Consider the following 14,608-nt stretch of genomic DNA (forward strand, 5'->3'; position numbering starts at 1 on the left):
AGAGAGAGAGAGAGAGAGAGAGAGAGAGAGAGAGAGAGAGAGAGAGAGAGAGAGAGAAGTACACACACACAAAAGGTAAGGAAAATACAGAGAGCATTATTTCGGGCTGAGAAAAGGAATAGTCATAGCAGAGAGACATGGAAAAAATTAGAAAGCCGTAATTAGTAAAACGCAAAATAACAATGATAGCAAAATAAAAAACAACACCAAATATCAACAATTTAATGACCCCAATTAACACATACAAATTTCAGTAATAACTTCAAATATCAATGGGCTCAATGCTCCTATCAAGAGAAATGACTGAATGAATCAAGAAGCAAAAGCCATTCAAGCCATTTATCTTCTGCTTCCAAGATAAACATTGTGAGGCAAGTGGACAGTGCCACCAGACAGAAGAACTGGTTAGGTTGAGTCAGCCCAAACCCCTGAGAATCACAGAATTGTAAATGGCAGATGTGGGTCCATCTCCCTGCCAAACTACCTGACCTAAAACATGTAACCCTAACACCCTACTGATAAGACCATGGCAATAAATCATGTAGCATAAAAACTGGAGTTCTCCATGCTAATGAGATATCTAGGTAGGCCTGGTGTGTTTAGACCCTGCTGTTTCTCACAATGGTGGAAGTGGGGACATGGTCTGGGACTCCTATTATGGACTGTGTTCTGCCTCCTCTGAGTGGCTTCCACCCCATCGAAAAGGCAGACATGCAGCCAGACAATGCATCTTAGTCTTAAAGATAAGCATGACCTTAGAGTGAAAAAGATAAAAACTGTCCAGTCAAATGGAACCAGGAAGAAAGCTGCTGTTACTCTGCTAATATCTTGCAAAAGACTTCAAAGTAAAACTAAACAGAGGAGACAAAGTGAGAAACTTCATTCCAATTAAGATACAGTTAAACAAAAAGATATTACTATCGTAAATGATGCACCAAACTCAGGTGTGATAAAATTCCTTAAAGAATCTACTACTAGATTTAAAGTCACAAATTGATAGCAATCGAGTAATATTCCACTTTCTCCTTTAGGCAGGACATGTGGACAAAATAAATAAATAAACAAAGGAATGGTGGAATTAATTGATATCACTTATTAAGTGGACTTAACAGATATCGACAGAATATACAAATCCAAACATCAAATAATGCAGTCTAATCAGCAGCACATGAAAACTTTCTAGAATATTCCACATCCTAGGACACACACACACAAAATCTTTGACACTTGAAAATAATTTAAATCATTTCTTGTATCCTATCTGATCACAATGAAATAAAACTTAAAATTGACAGCCCAAACAAATGAAGAAAAAATAACCAAAAATCTTCCAATTAACAAAACTCATGGAGATTAAACAACTCATTGTAACAGGGCCCCAGGCTTTACTTAGGAGGTCCAAAGACCTTAGCAAAACTGACTCTGATGGAAATACCATCAGGCTATAGGATGTAGATAACACCTCCTGTCAAAACTAAAACTAATCTGTCCATAATTATGGGAAAGTCTCTAAATGTACTAACCTTGCTTGTGACTTCTGTAGCTCTGCTTCTGCATAACTCTTCTTGCTATCCAGAAGTATATCAAACCAAGACATGGCTTTATGCTCAAAAGCTTACCTGAAAAAAACTCAAGGCTACACTGAGAATCCGAACACCCAGTGTAGTGGGCAGCCAGCTAATAAAGACTTTCTATTGGCTTAATCCTAAATCTGAACAGTCTCTGCTGTTGAATACACCACAACACTCATTACTAAACAATGAGGCAGTCAAAGAAGAAACCAAGATATAAGGAAAAAATATCCTGGAACTAAATGAGAATGAAAACATAACTCAACACAACAAATCTTCTGGAACATATTAAAAGCCATAATATAGCTCTAAGTGCCTACATTTAAAAAAATCAGAAAGAGCACAAATGAATGTCTTAATGAAAACAACTTAAGAAGTTGGAAAAACAACAACAAATCAAAATTAAATAGGGTCAATGGTAAGAAAGAAAACCTAGAGCATAAATCAATGAAATAGAAACAATGAAAACAATAAAAGGAATCAACAAATTGAAGAGCTGGTTCTTTGGGGGGGGGAGATAATATTGAAAGACTTTTGACCCAACTAATTAGAAGAAGGAGAGAACTCAAATTAACAGAATTAGAAATGAATGAAGAACATTACAACAGACAGCAAAGAAACTTTGAACATTATAAGGGAATATTTTAAAAACCTGTACTCCATGAAACTTAAAAAAGCAAGAAATGCATGAATTATATCAAAATTAAACCAAGAAGAAATCAACAACCCAGACAGACCCGTAGGAAATGATTAGTTGAAGTAATAATAGTAATCCTTCCTGAAAAAAAAAATGCCCTGACGAGATATATTCTCAGAAGAAGTCTACAAATATACAAAGAACTATAGACAGCCCTTCTTAAATTGGGTGAAAAATATAGAAACAGAAGCAATGATAAACAACTTCTATGAAGTAGTTATTATCACTCAAATGCCCAAACCAGGTGAAGACACAACAAAAAAGGAAAACTGAAGGTCAATATCCCCGATAAACCTATACTCAAATATACTCAGAATACAAACATGTATCCAAAAGAACATACACCATGATGATGTTGGCTTTCTCCTGAAATGTGGTGATGACTTAACATTTTGGTATATTGTATTTTCATTCCCATTAATTCTAGTAAATATTCTATTTCTCCAGTGGCTATTCAATATTCAGTAGTATGCTGTTCAATTTCAATGACTGTATTTCTGTTTTCTATTGTTCTTCATAGGTAGTTTTATTTCATTGTTGTCAGCAAAGATGTCAAGAGAGTATAATTTTTGCATTTTGTTGAGATGATTTGTGTTACTATTTAAAGGTGTATAATGATTCCTGTCATATTATTGGTTTTATGGTATTTGTTTTCTTAATCTCCCTTTGTTTAACCAGTGACCTAACATTGTTATTTTCTTCACTGTCACTTCTTGGATATATTTATTTCTTTCTTTAGTCTCAAGCATTCCTTCTAGTTTCTCCTGTACACGTAGCTTCATGTGATTTGTCCTCCTATTGTAACAGAGAGTTTTGCGGGGTATAATAGCCTGGGCTTGCATGAGTGGCATTTTAAACCTTGTATTACACTGAACCAAGCCTTTTAAAATCTCAACTGAAAAATCAGCTGTTATTCTGACAAATCTGTACATTTCTTGCAGAAGCCGAAATAATAAAGGTCTGTAAGATGCATGAACAAAGTGGTCGTCTGGATTCTGGTCTATGGAGGGTAACAAAGAAGTATGCTTCAGGCAGAGAGCTAGCCTCTACTTCCTGCTCTTTCCAGGCTGCCTATGACTGGTTTGTGTGCCCTTGTCCCAAGCCCCTCCTCTGTATCCCTTCCTTGCTGCACTGGCATAAATGCAGGGACTCTGTACCCGACCTTGAAATAGGGCTGTGCTTACATGGAGGGAGAGGTACTGTCAATTGACCCTCTCAGAGGGACAAGATTCCCAACCCCTGCCCAGAGCCAGGAAAAGTATCATAGTTCTACATCTATTGAGAGACATGAATAAGATAGGAAACAAGAGTCAGAAAGCTCATAAAGAGCTCAAAATTCGGGGCACTGGGATACTGTGGCAGAGAACTACTCAGGGAGTTAGGAAATGTCTAGTTATTGTTCTAGTTGATTCTCTGTTGTAATTAACATCATAACGAAAGCAACTTGGAAAGAAAGGTAATATTTGGCTTATAACCTTTAGTCCATATGCTAAAGAAGAAAGGGATGGGGGAATAGATGATGTGGGGCACAGGAAGTCCCACAGAGCATAAGGATGATCGAAAGAGTGGTGGGCTCTGGTAGTTGCAGTGCTTCTTAATATGTAGTTAAGTCATGGAGTCCAGAGCCATGCTGGCAGCCCTGACAGCCGTGACAGCCCAACCTCCTAAAGCATGAAACTCTCCAACCTCATCTCCCTTGGCTGCCTTTTGAGAGCAATGGGTTGGGGGTGACACACAATTGCTGATGCTCCTTTTGGGACTTGGAGATTATGTACAAAGAGAGACCATGGACTGCTAGCAGGGAGGGGTGCTGGGAGGTGCACATGGGATGGAGGCCAGACTGTTCTTTGCTCCTTAATCGTTATAATTCTCTAAGCTTGTCTTTGATGTTCTAGGATAAGATTAGAAATCAGTAGTTGCCTTCTAGTAGGATTTAGCAGAATAGCAATTGTGATTTAAATCACAGACTGAGCACATTATAACTTACATATTCTAACTTTCAAACTGTTAATATGTTTATTTCAGCTTGGATGTTAGCAGACAACATTACATTCTCTTTGGTTAGACCTGTAATTTCTACTGGGACAATATATTAGGCAGTAAGTTGTAGTGAGGGTTTTGGTGTTTTGCTTTAAATCCAGTTATAGTATGTGAGTATGTTATTTTAATTTCCGGTATGGGATCAGAGGCTGTTTCACAGTAGGCGATTATGATTTTTTTCCTGAGCATTAATGGAGGTGGGGTGGGGTGTGGTTTTGCCAGTAGTTTTCAGATAGTTTATGTTTGGAATTAATATCATGCTGTAGTCATTAAAAAATGCCCCTTGTATATGCTACACATTTGAGTTTCCTTCCTATACACTATTGTTCCAAAATGCTGTGTTATCTGGCTTCCTTCTATCTTTGGGCAACCGTCCCCTCTCTCAACTGCCAACTTTTTTTCATCTCTATGAACAGTTGTGGGAATATACTCTTCCATGACTCAAGGGACATCACCAACTCTACTACCACTGTGCATTTCATATTAATTGCCCTTTGCTGTTGGAGCTATAGTCCAGAATTCAATTCCTCATATGAGCCTTTTCTTATAAAACTTCCATATATATATATCATATATATATGATTATATTACATATAAATATATATAACATATATACACACATACATTATTGACAGGTTCAATTGAGTAATTTATCATTTTGATAAGAATGTTAATAATTTTTGCAATGTTGAAATATACATGTTATTGTCCACCATGGTCACATGCTATCTACTGGATCACAAAATTTCTTGTGGTTTAACTGATTTTGTACCATTTTCTAACATCCACCATGTGCTAGCTCTAGGATATGGCAACAATCCTTTCTACTCTCTGTTTCTAGAAGAATGATACTTTCAGACAGGTCACATGGCCTCTGACTTTCGGTGATATTTCACTGTAGTCTTATCTTCTTCAACCTTGACTGGTATTTTGCCTTCATTCCCATTCAGGTCTCTTTCCTATAGGTTTTTACCAGGTTTGCTTCAAAATTTGTTATCCATTGTGCAATAGCTCTATCATCTGTGAACCCCTCTTCTAACTGCACAAAGGAACATAGTCAGTCTCCAATATGTGTCTATAATCAGCTCTTTGAGGAAAATCTATGGTCATGTCTCTAATATTCTAACTGCACTCAGTATAGTGCAGAGAGCGTGTCATGTCCAGTGTTGGCTCAGAACTTTAAAACTGAATTAGCACTCTAGAGGGGTAGGCTATTAGCACTTCAATAGGCTATGTGATAGAGCCCTCAAGATAGGATTTGTGACCTTATTTTTTTAATTATTTTATTAGATAATTTCTTCAGTTAGATTTTAAATGCTATCCCAAATGTTCCCTATACCACCCCCCCCCTGCTCCCCTACCCACTCACTCCCACCTCTTGGCCCTGGCATTCCCCTGTATGGGGCATATAAAGTTTGTAAGACCAAGGGGCCTCTCTTCCCAATGATGGCCAACTAGGCCATCTTCTGCTACATATGCAGCTAGAGACATGAGCTCTGGGGGTACTGATTAGTTCATATTGTTGTTCCACCTATAGGGTTGCAGACCCCTTCAGCTCCTTGGGTACTTTCTCTAGCTCCTCCATTGGGGCCCTGTGTTCTACCCTATAGATGACTATGGTCATCCACTTCTGTATAAAACAGCTATAAGGAGGTCTCCTGTTCCTTCTATTCTGAGGTTATAGCAAAAAGGCAGTCCTGGGTTATGATGAAACAAGACAATTCTAGATAACAATTCTGATGACAACTAGACCTTGGTCTTCCCAACCTCCAGAAATGTGAGGAATGAATGTTCATAAGTGTAATAGTTCATAAACATTAAAAATATAAATGCTGTTAATGAACAGTGTAACTAAATGATAATCTAACAGCCCAAACAAATTAAGGCCACATACAAAGTATTTTTTTTTTAGCAGTGTTTATTTTGATCTCTTCAAAAGTATTTTTCTTATTTTCTTGTCGTGTCCTCATAGGGCAGAAAGGGTAAGAGGAGCTCTTTAGTAAGTTAGCAGTCCTACTCCTCAAGGTTTTGTCCTCGTGATATAATCACCTCCCAAAGAAGCTCCTAACACTATCGCTGATGCATTGATAATTAAGTTTACAGAAATGAATAAGAAGAGGCACAACCTCTTCAGATCACAAAACGCCAAAATTAACTACTGTGTATGCATTATTATTCAAAAAAATCTGAACTTGACACACACAGGTAAGCCATCAGTGTGTTCCTACACCTCATGAACTTTGATGTTCATATATCTTTGAAACTGTGGAGCTCCTGTTCCCTAGGCATCCTGTGCACAAGATCAGACTCATGTATCCATACTTGGGATGCACTGAAAGCTCATAGCATGAGATGTACAACCAATTTCCCCACCAAAGTAGTTTCTAGTTGTAACTTAATAAATCTTTTCTACTCTCCAGATATTATCTCATAATTTAAGCTCATGAGTAATGCACCATTCTAAGAATAAAAATGAACAAAAGAATTGGGGCCTTCCTTTCTCTTTTTTAAATAGTGTGGATTGGGATGCAGCAGGTAGAAGCCATGGCATTATCCCTAAGTAACTTCTTTACAGTCTAGGAAGGCCTGTCTGTAAGCTAGGACTAATTTTCAACACTGAGAGGAGAGGCAGCAATGATAGGTGGATAGCTCACTTAGGCTCTCCCAAACCAGAGAAACAAGAAGAGAGGTGCTCATTTGCATTCTTTTGTCTGCTAATAGCAAAGAACTGTTGAATTGGGTAATTTAGACTCATTACACTTGCACATTTAGCTTCTACATGCTCATCTGCATAAGCAGTATAAGTGCACATGTTGAAGAAACCTCTATTTTTTTTCCTAGCAAATCTAAAGATAAAAGACAAATAAAAACACATTTAATTGAATAGCATTTCTTCTCTTAAAATTAATGTGTTTTGAATGTGAAGCTTATGAGCTGAGGAAGAATAATTTTTCCAAACTTTTCTAGCATTTAAATATGTTATGTGATGGTTTGCACGGTGATATTGACAGACACTCTGAATAAATTATCGACACTAGAATAAAATCAAATCCATCTACACAATCTTAAGAACATTGAAAGGAATCTGACATGACAATCTCTTCAAGGACTTTAAAAGCAATCGGACATGACAATCTCAAATTTCTACTGAGGTCAGTAATTGTCCCTGCCGGCTTTGCTTTATGTGCAGTGCTCATACTATGACGGAGAGAGTGTGGAGCCTCCGTTAGGTATGTGCGCCTCTCTGAGCGTGAGAAGCAATTTCACTGCAGTTGGTTGCCTGACAAGTATGAGATAATTTTAGTGACGAAAAAAATTAGGCTGTCAAATACCTTTCTTTATTCAAAATTGCTTTTGAGCTGTCTGCCCTGCACGTCACTGCCATTAAATCTGGGATCACAGTGGCCTGAATTCATCTAGCCAGTGACCAGAGCAGCCTCACAGTGTGGCAAAAATAGTCTTTGTGTTTTGTTTTGTTTTCTTTTTTTTTTTTGATAAAATCAAACCATAATCTTCATATATAAAGAGCAGCATAAATTTAAACTATAGTTAAGGTTCTAGAGATTAGACCAATTCATGTTCCTTCAGGCATGGGACTCAGTGGTCTCAGATGACCTACCTGAGGACTTCAGACTCAATGGCCTCCTCATCACAAACACTGGTGTTTACTGCCACTCACAAGTGAGTCCAAGAAATACTGGTGAGAGTCATTTATACCACCACCACCCTTAGAAACAAATGATAAAATTGCTCTGGAGCACCTGAAGGTAACAGTTTGAAAATATAAATAAAAGATTTTCTTCCACCTAATGTTTCACTCATCATACAAAGTTACTTATCTCCAGTAACCAAGACTCTTTTCGGAAGCATGGGGTAATCCATAATGAAACCTTTTGATCAGAAAGGCTCACTTCGAGGAACAGCAGAAGGTAGAAATCAGACAACTATTATCTGGATCCCCATAAAAAAAAGATACTGAGGAGAGCTGATACTCCAAAGTGTCAGCTTCCTGGAAGGAGGAAGCGGTTAAATCAGGCAGGAATTTTACATTTAGGGTCCTCCTGAAGAACTCAAGCCATCGCTGCAGCACAGCCGCAAAGGGATGAGCAGAATCTTTCAGGGAAGAGTGCCAAACAGGAGCTAGAACTGTGATGTAAAGGGATGCACACAGTTACCCCAAACCTCCACTTTACCACAACACTGCAGCCAGGAAAGACTGAGAATGAAGTCATGAGACTCTATTCAAACATCTGTGTGTGTGTGTGTGTGTGTGTGTGTGTGTGTGTGTGTGTGTGTGTAATACTTTAAATGTAGAGCATATTCTCTTTTAATATAAAGGTAACAAACATGATATTTAAATACACAACTATTTAAATATGAACATCATATTTAAATATATAGCTATACATTGTAGTAAAAATATATAAGTTCATCCTAATTTCACAGCCTCTGAAAAGGACCTGGTAAGAGCATGCATCCATGTGCTTTCCTAGGGAAAGATTTCTGTTTCATCTTACATTAAGAACTGTTAATTGAAGGAATTAGGAAAGCTGCAGGTACCTAAGAACAAAGGGGCAGGTACTAGGCCAGTAAGCACAAGTACTGAAGGTGGTGGCAGTCATAGCCTTGGAGCTCAGTTCAAAATGGTACAAACAACAAATACAGACACACAAAGAAGAACCTGGAAAGTGAATACAGTAGGTCAGAGATTCAATGTGCTGACCCCTCTAGGGCCTACATTAAGTGTCAGTGAGAACTGAAGATTTAGGTTGATGAAACTCACAGCTGGTCAGCATGATCCACCCCTACTCATCACCTTCTACTGGGGAATAAAAGTGCCGGGTGGAGACTCCAGTGATCCAACTTTTTCTGAGGGCTGCTTGAGGGAAGCAGACCTTGATCTTCCTAGGCTTTGAGTGCTAAGAGGACTCAGGAAGCACAGGATCCATGAGAGTTGCTTAAAGCAATGCTGGTAGCTTAGACTAGTTTGATGAGGTTCAGAGTATCTAACCAGGAGGTTTAATGAACATGGGCTGGTCTAGAAAACTGGAAGACAGTTACCAGTTACCGTAAGTTCTTCAGTGTCATCCAAAGGCCTTTGTGCTAAAACCATGCTCCCTGGGGTGATACATTGGAAATGTACATAAGTGAGGAACTTAGGTCATTGACAGTAAGCCCTTGGAATCTCTCTGCTCTTTGTCTTGTGATGGTATTTTTGTTCTGCCGTGCACTCTAATAGGACATGCCATCTTGCTACAGACCCAAAGAAACCTGAATGATCGTAGACTACAACTTTGAAAAAATTTGACCCCAAAAGTACTTTTTTCTTTTTTTTTTGTTTGTTTGTTTTTTGTTTTTTGTTTTTTTTGTTTTTCGAGACAGGGTTTCTCTGTATAGCCCTGGCTGTCCTGGAACTACTCATTTTGTAGACCAGGCTGGCCTCGAACTCGGAAATCCGCCTGCCTCTGCCTCCTGAGTGCTGGGATTAAAGGCATGAGCCACCACGCCTGGCTTTGCTTTTTTCTTTATAAGTTGATTATGAAAAATATTTTGTTATAGTGACAGAAAGCTAAATACAAAAACAATGCTTTGTGTAAGATATTTGTCAATATAAATAAATGAATGAAGGATAGATAGATAGATAGATAAATAGACAGATAGATAAGGAAATAGTAAAGAAAATAAATATGTTCAAAAATGGCATGAGATTAAAAACAGACTCAAATGAAATGAAGTTGCATGACTTACCTACCAATATCTTCAAAACAACCACTGTAAACATGGTCACCAAAGTCAGAGAATTAACACATAAACCAAGTAAAATTTTAACAGAGACAGAACATATAAAAGAGTACCACATGAAAGCAACAGAGCCAAGGACTACAACACCTGAATTGAAAAGTTAAAGTGAATCCACCACAGACTGGAAAAAGTACACAAAATAATTGGTAAAATTGAAGATATGTCACTGGAAATTATTCCACCAAAGCTGAAAAAAAGACGCAGAAGAATGGAGAAAAGGGAATTTAAGAGACTTAAAAGACACCATCAAGTAGGCCAACATGATGGAGCTTCAGAAGACAGAAGGGACTCTAAAATGTCCACGTGTGGGGGGAGAGATGAGCAAACAGACCCCGGAAGCCAAAATGATCCCTTGACTCCCAAACCACAAACAAATCCACACAAAAACACATTGTAAGTAAGCTACCAAAGCCAAAGAACGAAGAGATGTTTGAAAGCAAAAGGAACAAAAGTGACTTAAGTACACTTAATGTAAGTACACTTAATGTCCAAGGTGTTCACCCCATGGCAGGATAGCTAATGAATTGATTGTGGGAGCTTAACAAGCCTGGGTGACATCCCAGGCACTTGACCAAGGGGTAGGGTGTCCAAGATTCAATATCCCTTACCTTTCAAGCTTCATCTTAAAAAAATTTTCAAAAATGAAACCTTGCACAGAGGTCTACCAGAGTCTGTAATCACAGCCACTTTGATAACTGAAGCCTGATGATCATAGGGTCAAGAGCAGCCTGGAGAGAAAGTTCATATAAGGCAGCCTGGGCTAATTAGTGAGATCTTATGTCAAAATGAAAATAAAATAAAAGCTAGCGATACAGTCCAAAGCAGGGTGCAGAACAAGATTAAACTGGGAGTGTCAGGTCATATGGACACAGAGGGAAAAAGAAGAACAGGTAGTTAAGTTCCAGTGTCACACACAGGGTCTAGAATCCAAGAATATCCACAAGATTTGAGAAGTGTGCACCTAACGTATTTTGATTTGACCAGTTAGTCAAGTAATTATCCTCCTCACGTGGTCTGTACCATGAGACCTGGTGCCATGAGCACCCACCATAGATCAGGGTAAGCTGGCCATGTGTGAAGACACAACTGACTTACAACTTAAGTGTTCTGAATGAGTATAGACCATATACATGACAGACTAAGATCACTGAATTTACCAGAGTCAGTATAGCATTACAAAAAAAAAAAAAAAATCACTGGCTGCATGCTCAAAACTGGGAGGCTTATAGCCTAATTTATGAAGAACACAGGGGAGAGGGTCTCTGCAAAGAAAAGCTGTTAAAAGGGGGCTACTAGCAAAGATTTAAGAGAACACTTCTACATCAGAGGTACCCATTCCAGACTGTTCGGTTTCTTCTCACATGACCCTGACCTATGATGGATGCTCACAGCACCATTTCTCGTGGTATAGATAACATGCAGAAAGATAATACACACTCAAGAGTCTCCAGATAAAACCATGTTCCACCACAGGCACTAGCAGATTGAGCCTAATTCTGAATGAATATGAATTTGACCCCAGAACATGCCCACAGCTCTTAACAAGTGAAAATAACTTACAACTGCCAAATTTCAGGGGACAAGCATGGGCATCCATTGGGAAGTCCTCAAGCTGCATTGGGCACTCAGCAGAGATGGTCAGGCTGAAAAGTAAAAGAAGATGGTCAAAAGGGCCACCTCCTCCTCCCACAAAGCCGTTTGTATTAAACATTTGATGAATGATTTTATGAAATTGTCTAACTGTTCCCACTAAATTACATGTTTGTGCTGGAGGAAGCATCATTGGGAATAAGGGTGTGACTCCAAAGCACTCAGAACACATGTGGCCTGATGTGTGTACCTATACACACATCATCACTCACAATGCCATCTAGGGTGCTTTTCCAATGGTGAACTGCCACTTCCTACCCCTTGCTCATCATTGTCTAACATGCTTTCTTTGACTGGACTAAAAATACATTTAGTTTCTTAAATAGTCTATGCACTCAGAAAATATTAATGCAAGGTAAATGTACAATCAAACCTTTACCAGAGTGCTTTTCTCATTGCTTAATGGTCCAGAAAGGAATTGTACTGCAATAGCAATTGTCTAGCACCATCCAATTATTAGCCTTTTAATTCAAATCTAGTCTTCCGTATTAGAATTTCACCAACCACAAGGCTGATAGCCGTGGTTGCTCAGGCCATGCCAGGCATTGTGTGAGTGCTCTGGCTACATTAACCCCCATCACCACAGTAGCATATGGAGGTCTACCACAGATACCACATCCTATTCCAGATGGAACCCAGATTGTAGATCTACTCAGTGGCAGAGCCATGAGTAAGGGGTAGGAAGTGGCAATTCACCATTGGAAAAGCACCCTAGATGGCATTGTGAGTGATGATGTGTGTATAGGTACACACATCAGGCCACATGTGTTCTGAGTGCTTTGGAGTCACACCCTTACTCCCATGAGAGGAGCTCAAGCTGCTGGCCTCCATCTCTAGAAAGGCTCCTATAGCATCTAGCACCTACACTGTGACTGCAGACTCTGCTCCATAAGATGGTACAGTACTGCTCCTCAGGGTGTGGATGCTGAGGCCCATCCAAGGTGGAATGGGATTCCCCAAGAGTTTTATATGTTAGAAGTCTCTAGCGTGGTAGTGTAGAGTTGGTAGAGCTTTTAAGAAGTGAGATCCTATAGGTGAAAACTGGTCACTCAGGGAACCACTCGAGAAGGATTGATTTAATTCTTGAAAAGCTCTAGTCATTCCTTCAAGAGTAAGTTGCTGCAAGTACCAAGCTAGTCTCTGATTTCCTTTGGTTTCCCATCTCACTGTGGGTTTCTTCCACACGTGCTCCCGCTACTGTTATAACATCACCACGGAGACCTCATTAGAGAGGTGACACAAATTACCTGGGATGTTTCAGCTTCCACAGCAAGGACTAAATAAGCCTCTTTTCTTTGCATATTACTCAGCATTTGGCATTGTGTTGTACAACAAAACAATAACACACATGCTTTTATGTCTCTTCAGAGTTTTCGCTAATTTGGCAAAATTCTAAATTGTACTAATGAGCTTATTTGTTGTTTCTTATGCTCTTTTCCATTATTTAAAATTAAATTAATTACACAACATGAAATAAAAATATGAAACATTTGACTTCCTCTATAGTCCTACTTTTAGAGAAGAAAATAAATAGCTAACTATTTTCTATTGCTTGCTATATTAAGCAGAGATGTTGTTCGGGTTCATAGGATGCAAATGAAATACAAAAACATTCACTTTTGCTTTTACAACTTCCCTTTGTTAAAATAGATTAGTCTGTTGTTAAAATGGTAACACTAATCACAAGTGACCACTACAGCCTGAATAGCCAATCCAGCAATTCTCTGAATAAACAGGATGGAAATGCATGCCCATCAATATGAGGAAACTTTTTGACACTGTTCTGCAGGACAGTAGCCAGGGAAGGAGTGAGTCACCAAGGGCCATGAGTACAGGGTGACCAGAAATGCTACCAGTTCTCATTTTCGGGTTCAGATGTAGAGATAGAATTTAAAGGGATATTTTGCATACACTTGTAGGAGAGAGGAGAGATAGATAGATAGATAGATAGATAGATAGATAGATAGATAGATAGATAGATAGATAGACAGACAGACAGAAATGCAAACATTCTGATATGTCTTATTCACTTAGTATATCATCTAGAACATTTCATTTGGAGTTTTTCTATGTGTGTACCTACTGCCTTCTGACCCTTGGTATAAAAATATATCTTCTACACATTCAAGCAGAACTATCTCCCACATCACAAAAAACTCACAGTTATGACTTTGAAAAACTAACTTTAAAACCCTAATGTACATTATGTGTATATCTGTCACCTTAGCTCAAAACCAACTGACTATCCTTAAACTCTTAGTTTCTTACAGGATTGCTAACTGAAAGGAATGTCTTCAGCTACAAACTATAAAAGAGGGATATTATCCAAGACTGTGAAATGGCAATGTAAACAGAGATTAACATCAGAATTAGAAAAATAAGAACTTAAAAAGTACAGCCTTTGAGAACTGTATCCATCCATCATAAAGATACTATCTATGATTGTTAGTAAATTTAAGAAATGTATAAGAGAAAGCAATAATGAAGAGAGAGGTTCAATAATGGAACCAGAAGCCACATGACACAGTAACCCCGTCAAGGAACATGACAGTGAGCATAGGAAAGGAGAGGATTGTGGGAGTTGAATGCCCCTTTGGCTTCCATTCTGCCATACAGCACAAAGGACTTCAACTAGCAGACTCAGCTCTGTATCACTCTTAATGACATGAGCAACTTCATGCCCCCCCCCTTTCCCTTTTCAACAGGGCAGAGATAGAGATGATGGCAATGGCAGGACCTAACTCTGGCTGTTTCCATGTTGACCAGCTCTCTTAACTGGTCCTTAGTCCAACAAAGTCTCAGCTTACCATTGGTGTGCAGGATGCCTGGAAGCTGAGTCTTCAGCTTA

General features: G+C 38.7%; 1 protein-coding gene across 5 annotated transcripts in view; it reads right to left on the bottom strand.

Annotated features, from left to right (window-relative positions):
• Gabra5 (gamma-aminobutyric acid type A receptor alpha5 subunit) overlaps nt 1–14,608 on the bottom strand; it is a 98,185-nt gene that overhangs the window by 28,839 nt on the left and 54,738 nt on the right. For all 5 annotated transcript variants that reach the window (XM_021196067.2, XM_029547212.1, XM_021196060.1 and 2 more), the window contains one exon: nt 11,671–11,753. In XM_021196067.2, the coding sequence (XP_021051726.1) occupies nt 11,671–11,753 (83 nt within the window). The remainder of the gene's footprint in view (nt 1–11,670; nt 11,754–14,608) is intronic.

This window comes from Mus pahari, chromosome 1 (genome assembly GCF_900095145.1).
Source record: "Mus pahari chromosome 1, PAHARI_EIJ_v1.1, whole genome shotgun sequence".
Lineage (NCBI taxonomy): Eukaryota > Metazoa > Chordata > Mammalia > Rodentia > Muridae > Mus > Mus pahari.